Source organism: Gekko japonicus, unplaced genomic scaffold (genome assembly GCF_001447785.1).
Source record: "Gekko japonicus isolate JY-2015 unplaced genomic scaffold, Gekko_japonicus_V1.1 scaffold1501, whole genome shotgun sequence".
Classification (NCBI taxonomy): Eukaryota; Metazoa; Chordata; class Lepidosauria; order Squamata; family Gekkonidae; genus Gekko; species Gekko japonicus.
In genome coordinates, this window is record NW_015164716.1 from 157,767 (window position 1) to 168,708 (window position 10,942).

A 10,942-nucleotide genomic window follows, 5' to 3' on the forward strand; every position below is an offset into this window, starting at 1 on the left:
CCGCAGCCCTGGGGTCCTTCCGCCTTGGGGGAATATGTGCCCCCTCTGACTTCTTGGGAGCAAATCCTCCCTCCCCTTTAATATCAGACCAGAGAAACTTCAACTATGACCTAAAGTTCCATTAACACTAACCAGGGCTCCAATCCAGCCAAGACCTGAAGCTACAGTTTAAGGTTGGATTCTGACCAAGGGCGTTCTTGTCAGCATTAACGGTAGTCCAGATTGGTGCTGATCATTCCTTTAGCCACAGTTAAGGTGGCACAACACAAATTTGTGCAGAATGATGGGACAAGATCACTGTCTATGTTCTCTCGAGGCCAGGCCCTGATGTCTGCAATACAAGGCAGAGTTATGCCTGCACCAGGCTAGCCAGAAAGGAAAAGGCATCATGCACTGAAGCAGCAGCCAACCAAAGTTTGACGGGGAAAACTGGACTCCTACCTGTGAGAACATAAATGACGAAAATGCGGGAACATCAAATTGCTAAATGCTACATTAGGGCAGACATGGGGGGGGGGTGCTCCTTTCAGGAGCAGGGAAAGGTATATTCAGCAGAGCAACTTCCATGCTACACAAAGAACTGTCAAAAAACTGAATAACCAGAGCGAATAACATAGTTTAAGGCTCACCAAGGTTAAAAATCACACCAGGACTTTATTCTTCTGTGCCTATGACACTGAAGCATTTGGTGGCCAAAGGCCATAAACAGCTCCATCAGCTGTCAGATCCGGCAGACCCCACTTGGATCTGCAAACACACAAACGCTTATTTCACTGTACATATTATGTCTTCCTTCCTCCGCCAGCATTGCAAAACCAGCTGTTCCAAAATCAGGTTATATCACATTTAGGGACTCCTTGAAACACTAATGTGTCTACAGTACTTGTTCTTGGTTTCAGTAGATGTAACTGGAACTCTTGTGAGCTGGCTTTCACGACCCACATGTATTTCCAAACTATGCTGAATCCCCCAACAAAAACCTTGCAAGGCACTTTTCGTTGTCCTGAACATGCCCTTTGTGCGAGTCCAACAAACCTGTGCCTGTGCCAAAATCAGAGCGTCTGCAAGTTTGTAGGTGCTCCTGGACTCAAATATCAGCCCTTCTAAGACTTAACCCCAGATATATTTTTGACATATGCCTGTCTAATTCTAAGGGCACAGAATATTGTTGTATGTTATAACTCTGCATGCAAGAGGATCCGGAAGGGAAAAGGTTAAGAAAATTCTCTTGCTCAGGTATGCTTGGCACCCCGCCCCCCCATCAGTTAGATGTTGAGCTTCTTTGGCTTTTGCCTTCTGTGTTTCATCTTATATACCACTTCTTCTCTCTCTCACCTTGGCTTGGAACTGTTAACGTTTTTGAAGTTAACCTGTTCACAATCAGTTAAATGTATCTATGTCATGTAAGACATGCCTCTATTTTTGTAAGTAAAATTTCTTTCTCTTGTTACCACGGGAGTCAGATCATCTTTGTAATTTGTTTGAACAACATTTCCCCCCGAACTGAGAAACGTGGAGGATCGGGGACACTGAACTGAAGTGACAGTTGCTTTGAAGGCAACTGATTTTTTACACTTAACCCAATAAATATAAACGACAAAGCAACACGCCTATCATTACCAGCCAAAAGTCATGTGAACAGTGAGAAAACCTGCTCAACAAAGGCAATACAGATCTAGCTCTTTATAGGTAAAGGCAAAGGTTCTCTTGCTCAAAAGCCAGTCGAATCTGACTCTAGGGTTGCGGTGCTCATCTCCGTTTCAAAGCCGAGGAGCCAGCGCTGTCCGAAGACGTTTCCATGGTCATGTGGCCGGCATGATTAAACACCAAAGTGCACGGAACGCTGTTACCTTCCCACCGAAGTGGTACCTATTTATCTACTTGCAATTTCTTGCTTTCAAAGTGCCAGGTTGGCAGGAGCTGGAACTAGAGACGGGAGCTCACTCCGTCATGCGGCACACTCGGGTCTCAAACTGCTGAACTACCGACCTTCCACAGCCTGCAGTTCAGCATAACTACTAAATACAAAATGAGGCAAAATTTCAATTACAAGGCAGAGTCTCGGGGGTGTGTGTGTGTGTGACTCATCAATCCAACAGAGCTTCCATTCAGCGTAGCACTACAGACCTGGCAGAGTTTTGTTCTATGAGCGTGGCAGGGAAGGGAGTCCAAGCTGGATGAGGCTTCCGCACAGACAATTTTCTCTGTCTCTGCTCTCAGAAGCATCCATCCAACATCATCCTCTAATAGTCCACTTGCCGGGTTTTCGCCACCCTCGGCACAAAATCTTCCCCAAACCGGTTTACTGTTTCCCTGAAAGAAGGCAGCGCAGTGTGAACACTTCGGCACACCCGCTGGGCAGGGCGTCTTTTTGAAGAGCCACCCATTTCCCCTCCCACACCGCCCGAGGGCTCTTAAAAAAACCGATCGTTGCTATGGTGCTAGAATTCTGAAGTGCTACAGCAATCCCCGTTTTCTTTAAAAGTCCTGGGGGGGGGGGGGCATGGGGGGGGGGGCATGTGTGTGTGTGTGTGTGGGCGGAAAGCACAGAAGATGGTGTCCGGGGGAGGAAAGTGCGCAGGTGACTCCCAGTGTGGATATTCCGTTGCCAATGCCGCTGCATTCATAAGAACAGAAGAGAAGCCCTGTTGGGTCAGGCCAACGGCCCCTCCAGTCCCACAGTCTGCATCACACAGTGGACAAAACCCAGGCGACCTCAGGAGGCCCACCAGTCGGGCCAGAACTCCAGAAGTCCTCATACAGTTGCCCCTCAAGCACCAAGAAGACGGCGCATCACTGCCCCAGAGAGAGAGAGAGTGTTCCGTCTATTCCTTCTGGCTCAGAGCCACTGATGGGCCTCTGCTCCCGATGTTTATCCAATCCCCTCCCGAAGCCGTTCATGCTTGTAGCCACCACCGCGTCCTGCGGCAGTGAATTCCACGTGTTAATCACTCTTTGGGTGAAGAAGTACTCCCTTTGATCTGTTCTAAGCCTGCTGCTCATCAATTTCATTCAGTGCCCACAAGTCCTTGTCTTGTGAGAAAGGGAGAAAAGGACTTTGGTATAGTGGTTAAGTGCGTGGACTCTAATCTGTGAGAACCGGGTTTGATTCCCCACTCTTCCACTTGCACCTGGCTGGATGACCTTGGGGAAGCCGTAGTTCTGACAAGAGCTGTCCTTGAAAAAGAGCAGTTTCTGTCAAGAGCTCTCTCAGCCCCACCCACCTCACAGGGTGTCTGTTGTGGGGAGGGGAAGGGAAAGGAGTTTGTCAGCCGCTCTGAGACACCTTTGGGTAGTGAAGGGCAGGGAATAAACCCAATCTCTTCTCTCTTCTTCTTCTTCTCTTCTACCTTCTCTGTCCCAGACATAATCTTGTAAACCTCTGTCATGTCAACCCTCAGACGTCACTTCTCCAAGCTAAAGAGCCCCAACCTCTTTAACCTTTCTTCATAGGAAAGGTGATCCACCCCCTCAATCATTCTAGTTGCCCTTTTCTGCACCTTTTCCAAGGCTACAATGTCTTTCTTGAGGCAGCAGCCATGAATGCCACACAGAGATGCCTCACCCGGTCAATGGAGACGAAGGGGTCGCTCCCATTCCCTCCCGGAGCCACGGTCTACCCCTGGCCTTGTGATTCTCACGGAGGCTGCCTCACAGAGGCCCAACTGCCCCACAGCCTTTCCTAAAACAGCCATTCTGCTAATGACCAGAAACCTCCTTTGCCCAAAGTAGCAGACTTCAGCCTGTAACATGAAACCTTAGCAAAAAATCTCCAGAAAGTAGTACCGAGACAGGCAGTGAGCAACTGCAGTGATCTATGTTGCGCCCAAAGGATTTATTAACCTTTACTTTTCATCTTAACTGACAGGAAAGGTCTGTTCTCTTCCTCCCCTAACTGCAGCCCGATCAGGGAAGAAGGCATGAAATCCCTCTCTCCTCCCACGGCCTTTTAGGCTCAAACCCACGCCAGGAGAGCGGATCCCAGAACTCCCACTTAACACGCAGTCTGGCCCTTTGTCTCCTTTAGACAGATCGGCAGGAGCTCACATGCAGGTGGCAAGAAAGTTTAGGAGGAATGGGAAGAGCACAAGGTAGTATTTAGAGCCCCCGAGAGAGGGAACAACCCTTCCCCCATGATTAGTCCCGGCTCAGGCCTCCTTTCCTTCCTCATAAGAACATAAGAGATGCCAATGTTGGATCAGGCCAAAGGCCCATCCAGTCCAACACTCTGTGTCACACAGTGGCCAAAAATACCAGGTGCCATCAGGAGGTCCAGCAGTGGGGCCAGGACATTAGAAGCCCTCCCACTGTTGACCCCCCCCCCAAGCACCAAGATGACAGAGCATCACTTGCCCCAGAGCCCCTAGCTATACCTTGTGGCTAATAGCCACTGATGGACCTCTGCTCCAGATGCTTATCTAATTCCCTTTTGAAGCCGTCCATGCTTGTAGCTGCCACCACTTCCTGTGGCAGTGAATTCCATGTGTTAATCACTCTTTGGGTGAAGAAGGACTTCCTTTTATCCGTTCTAAACCGACCGCTCAGCAGTTTCATGGAGTGCCCACGAGTTCTTGTATTGTGAGACAGGGAGAAATGTACCTCTTTCTCTACCTGCTCTTTCCCATGCATAATCTTATAAACCTCAATCATGTCACCCCTCAGTCGTCGTTTCTCCAAACTAAAGAGCCCTAAGCGTTTTAACCTTTCCTCATAGGGAAAGTGTTCCAACCCTTTTATCATTCAAGTTGCCCTTTTCTGCACTTTTCCCAAAGATATAATATCCTTTTTAAGGTGTGGTGACCAGAACTGCACACAGTATTCCAAATGAGGTCGCACCATTGATTTATATAGGGGCATTATGATATTGGCTGATCTGTTTTCAATACCCTTTCTAATAATCCCCAGCATAGCATTGGCCTTCTTTATTGCAGTCACACACTGTCTCGACATTTTCAGTGAGTTATCCACTACAACTCCAAGATCTCTCTCGATCAGTCTCTGCCAGTTCACACCCCAATGTGTATTTATATTTGGGATTTTTGGCTCCAATGTGCATCACCTTGCACTTGGCCACATTGAACCCCATTTGCCATGTTATACTCAGGCATGGACTCAGAAACTGAAAACACTGGCCAAAACAGTAGATTCCACAACGATACCTCAAGAAAGGGAAATAATCATCTAGAACAAGACCTCTAGACCTGTTTCCACTCAGGGATTAATCCCCACCCCACCCCCACCCCGGAGGATCTGCCGTGATCTTTTTTGAATTAGGTCTTTGAAGAACTTTTGATTTTAATAAGTTATTCCTTAACAATAAGTTATTTCAAGCAGAGACAAAACGGCCTGTGCCGGCCAAATCTGAAAGCCAATCATTTGAACAAATTGGGGTGGGGTGGGGGGGAATCAGGCTACATTTTGAGGTTTGGTTCTGTCACGCCTTTGAATCAAGGTGTCCAGGGACTGGAAGTGGTAGGTAAATATTAAACCTGGCACTTCTTTTCAGTATAAGTTAATTCCTAAAAAATAATAATAATGACATTTTCAAATTGTGTGTGGGGGGAACCTTTGGGTTTATGAGGGGGGCGCTTTATTCAGAAGCTCAAGAAAAACAGCAGAGCAGTTTCCTCAGAAGACAACTTCCCGGCATTTCCCGTCTCTCCTGACAGTGCACAGTCACGGAAGAGTCATGTCCTCACTCTGTTCCTTTGGGGTGACCAAGCCCCACCCAACCTGACCAGGTCCTCGCACCAGGCTCCGGACTATGCTATGCCGCTTCCCCCCTCTCCCCGCCTTGACTCCTCTTTATGGCCCAGGAGTTCCTTAGGAGACAAGTCAATCTGAGAAAGTTTCCTCGAGCACAGGAAGTTCGAAAAATACTGGTTGAAAGTTTACAACAAGGACATGTAACATTGTCTGAAGACGGTGAGGTCTGACCCAAAAGCATGCAACGGCTTCTTCCCCTTGAGAAAGGCAACCCAGGACAAAGAGACACAGGATTGCTTGAAACCTGCCAGCTTGTAAACCCACTTAGAATCTGAGAGAGAGAGAGAGAGAGAGAGAGAGAGAGAGAGAGGGCGGGAGAGAGAGAGAGACAGAGAGAGAGAGAGAGAGAAGGACGCCACGGTTCCAATGAAGAAAAAAGGGAAGGCACAGAGAGATCAACCCACCGCTCCCTGGACCCATGACAAAAAGAAGCAAAGCAAACACCATGTGAAGCCCTACCTTGTGCATGTTGGGCTTGATACAGCGAACAAAGAAAGGGTTAGATGTGCTCAGGGTTGCCATCAAGGAATGCAGCGAATCCTAAAACAAAAGGGGGAGAAAGTGTGTGTGTGTGGGAGGGAGGGAGAGATGGAGGGTGGGGAATTACATTTCTAACTACTTTCAATAAACTCTCATCGCTGCCTCTGCAGTACCCTCTAGCGGCACTGACTGCAACGGACGCCCAGGCAGATTTCCCCCCATAGGGAACTCTTTGACTCCACATTCAATACAAGCACTTTTTTTTTTTTAAACGAACTGCATGATCAAGCTACACAGCCGGAATCCACTAAATATCCGTCTCAGAGAGGAACAGGGCTGATCTGAAAACCTGAAAACCGTTTCTCATACCTGAAAATCATTTCTCATACACAATGATGCCAACGGCTGGACAAGAGAGGACGGTTTTCTCAGGCTGTTGATGGGTGGTTCACAAATGCCCGGAAAAGCCCTCAAAGGTGACGGGACTCACCCTGAACTGGAGGCTGACGGAGGCTTTCCGGTGCTTGCTGCCACATTTCAAAGTGTCTTGACCGCTGCGACTCGAAACGTGCTCAAAGAGGTCATAGATGAAATCGAGGCTGAAACAGCAGCGGGAGAGGAGGGTCCACATCACACAGGAGCATGGGGGACGCACGATGTGCCCCCTGGCAGCTCAAGAGGGGGGGCCTCCGATAAGGCCACGTCGCACGCGGGGCCTGACCTGACCTCTCAGCACCAGCGGCTGGAGGGGCCCTCTTCCCACATCCGCCCGGCCAAAAGCCCGGCGAGGGCAACCTTCATCTCTCCGGGTTAAAACAAATTCTGCCAACATTCAGGCTCATACAAAAAAAGTTATTAAGAAGTATACCATAAACATTTATGTGACTACATTATCATTTTTTATTTACTATCTTATCGTCCCACTTTGCAGCCAAAGTTGGCTCCCCAAAAAACTTCTGGGAATGACACATCACTGACAAAGAGCAAGAGTCCAGGAGTACCAAATTTGTGAGTCAGGGCTCACTTCTTCAGATATCTGAAGAATACAGATCAAGATGGGCAGCCATGTTCGTCTGTCTGTAGCAGCAGAAAAGAGCCAGAGTCCAGGAGCACCTTTGTAAGACTATCCAGACTGGTGGCAGGGGAGGAGTTTTCATGAGTCACTGAAGAAGTGAGCCCTGACTCACAAAAACTCCTCCCCCTGCCACAAATTGTGTTAGTCTGGAAGGTGCTCCTGGACTCTTGCTCTTTTCTGCTGCAAGACGGAGCTCTTCCGCCAGGCTTTTATATAGGGGCCTCCACTTCTACTACTACCACCACTGAAACAACGGGGTTGGGAGCGGTCCCAGGAAGAATGGCCATAAATTTGCATGGCACTGATGCCGCTGGACTGGCTTGGACCATCGACAGGACAATTTCACCCTAAGGAAATGACTGATACCATCCTCAGAGACCATCTTGTCTGTATGGAGCACTTTATCTGTTTGTTGTGATTTAATGGTTTTTACTGTTTTATATTGTTTTATGTATGGGCTTATGCCCCTGTGTAAGCCGCCCTGAGCCCGTTCGCGGGGAGGGCAGGGTAAAAATGCAAATAAATAAATAAAAATAAATAAATACAGATTAACATGGCTGCCCATCTTGACCTATCACCACTGACAAACATCATTGAAACGCCATTCAAGTGCCACCTGGGAAAGGGGATTTCTGCCGAAGCGGACCTACACATGGCGGTAGGGTTTCTGGCTGGCCTCCCTGCGAGGGCCCCCACCCGTGTGATCGGAAGGGCTGGAGCCTCTTCACGAGAGTTGCGGCAGGGGCACAAGGGCCACAAGCAGCAGCAGGAAGGCCCAGGCCCCAACCGCCACTTAGCCACGAAACTCACTGGACCACTCGCTTAAGCATCTGCTCAACAACAATCTTCTCAAGAACTTGGTGTCATCTGCACATTCTCTGGGTGTACACACACACACACACACACACACAAACACCCCTGGGTTTGGGGCTCCAAAAACATTCCTCACCTGTCATAAGCTGGAAAAACGAACCATTTGTGAAGCTCCTTCAACTACTTTTAAGGGGGCACTTCTCTACTCATGGCCTCCAGGTTCTACTTTAAATATGGAATATTTTTAAAAACTATAGCAGCTCAAATAGGCCTTACGATGTACTCTCTAAAATGCAGGCGCGCAAAGGCCGTCAAAGCGTCACACGGGCACAAATCCCACCGATAAACAATTTATTTACACGCCTTCTCCATCTGTCCAAAATTTAACAGGACTATAAATGCAGCAGGATGCTAACTGGAGCCCGCCAGCTCCGTCGCTCAAGAGACAAACCTGCCTGGCCTTCCCCAAGAGTCACTCAGGACCAATGTTCCCTCTAAGCTGTGGAGTCTTGTGAGCAAAAATTCTACTTTGTGAGCGAGCAATTCGGCTGTTGCATAAATTAGTTTGCTCTGGAGCCCTCCTTCCTGAGTGGAGACAAAAATGTGTGAGCCGGAGGCTCAAAAACTGTGAGCTGGCTCACACTAACTCAGCTTAGAGAGAACACTGCCAGGACCGACCTGTGGTCTCCAGAGATTTTGTGTTACAGAGGATTCCGGGAGAGAAAAGGCCTGCCCCACTGATGGGGTGGGCACGTCATCCCCAGTGCTCTCCCCACTCCAGAGGAATGGGGGCAGAATACAGACCAGTGATAGACTTCATCAGTTCCAGCGCACACACATGGACCCAGATTCCACATGAGGGCTTGGAGGTACCGCCTGGTAAACACAAAAATACGTTCCTCTATCCCTGCACCTACTGAACCTACAAAAATAGGCTCCTACTACATTCCTGCCCCTTGTGAGATCAAGGCCCTGGAGGAGTTAGTTTTGGCATACCTGCTTTCCTGTAACAGGTTCAGGAGATCGTCCCGGAAAGTGTCCCTGTTTTTCTCCAAGATTCCTCTGACATCATACTGGACCTAGTTCAAAAGAGGGAAGACAGGCTCCGTTTGAAGAAGTGGGGGAAAAAATAAAAAAAGAGAGTCTTATGAACTGCTTCTGACAGACACTCCATTGTAAGGAGGAAACTGAACGCTCCAGTTCAATTGCAAATGTCTGCGGGGCAAAATGCAACTGTTGGTTGAGTGCTATTTGGAAGACTCTCGAGGCACATAAGAAAAGAAAAATTACCTCCCCGGCATAGTGTTTCACTCCAAAGTTATGGACAGCAACTCTTGGTTTCACGTAGAAAGGATTGCTCTGTTTGCAAAGGGGGGGAAACAGAAGGCTTTTTAAGTGCAACACCGGAACGCAGAGGAAGGGCCATTCATCTTCCTGAACAACGTCCATCAGGGCTCACTAGAAGACCATTTGCAGAAAAGCCCTGCTCGGTGTAGACAGGCAGCCCCGTCTTCCCAGTCTAGTGCTGCTTCGAAGCAAAACAGACCGTAACTCAACAGGTGCTGTGCAAAAAGACAAATCCCAAGGGACAGGCTGTCGAAACCTCTGTCTTGACTCATTTCTACGAAGCGCTGGAGAATACGAATATTCGCAGATTCGTCGCACAAATGAATGCTGTCCCAGCTCGTGCAGAGCAATGTTCCCTCTAAGCTGTGGAGTCTTTGAGCAATAATTCTACTTTGTGAGCTACTGGCATTATTAAAGTTGTGAGCAAGCAATTTGGCTACTGCATAAATTATTTTGCGCTGGAGCCCTCCTTCCTGAGCTAAGACAAAAATGTGTGAGCTGGAGGCTAAAAAACTGTGAGCTAGCTCACACTCACTCAGCTTAGAGGGAACACTGGTGCAGAGTATTTAATATTTTGCTCTTCTCCACAACCTACACCATCCAGCTCTTCTCCAGACTGCAACCCACATTCTGCCACCTGGCAGAGAAGAGGTGCCAATTAATATCAGCCCGGCTGGCCCACCCACCCACCTGCCGGCCGCCCCGTTCCCAGGCACCCTCGGTGGCCAGCCAGTCGGGCACTCAACAGCACGGAGAGCGAGGGAGACGGAGAGGCCCTTCCCGCCCGCCCGGTCCAGCCGCTCCCGGTCCTTTCATTGACAGCTGGCCGCCTGGTCCAACCGCATGCAATATTTCCTTGGCAGCTGACTTGAATAAGGGTAGGAGACAACAAACACGTAAGATGGCATTCAGCTCAGCGCTGGCCCACCATCCCAACCCCACAATGTTTTCTGCAGCCTCTACGGGCTCTGAATAAATTAGTCTTGAAAAGAAATGCGCCGGGGGGGGGGGGGGGTTCCCAGTAAGAATTGCCAGCCCCCTCTGAGTGCATCCTCACCCATGAAGACGGTGGGTATTGCTTACCGCATGTTGGGTGTGCAACTTGGCCAGCAAGGTGCTGTCAGTAGCCTGGGGGAAATGGCTTTCTTCATTCATAAGTGCTAACAAGCCGAGTTTCTAGGCAAGGAAGACAAAATAATGTCAAGCAGGCCACACCCTGGAGTGACGGCTCTTTTAAATTATTGGGGGGGGGGACCTCATCTAAAATACAGTAATAAATGGAGTAAAACAGTAGGACCGATAATGCTTCTAGCTGTATAAACAGATTTCAGGAGTATATTCTTCAGTGTCTCCAACTGGAACCAGACGGTTTTTGATCCTTGCAACACTGAGGGATACGAAGAAGCAGGGCTATTTTCGGGCAGGAACGCACAGGAACGGAGTTCCGGCTGGCTCCTGAGT

General features: G+C 48.8%; 1 protein-coding gene across 1 annotated transcript in view; it reads right to left on the bottom strand.

The window, feature by feature from the left end:
* The window catches only part of MYO10 (myosin X), a 179,969-nt gene that overhangs the window by 74,162 nt on the left and 94,865 nt on the right, over positions 1 to 10,942 (bottom strand). Inside the window, 5 exon segments of the mRNA XM_015409567.1 lie at positions 6,226 to 6,306; positions 6,737 to 6,845; positions 9,131 to 9,213; positions 9,425 to 9,493; positions 10,565 to 10,657. Of these exon segments, the coding sequence (XP_015265053.1) occupies positions 6,226 to 6,306; positions 6,737 to 6,845; positions 9,131 to 9,213; positions 9,425 to 9,493; positions 10,565 to 10,657 (435 nt within the window).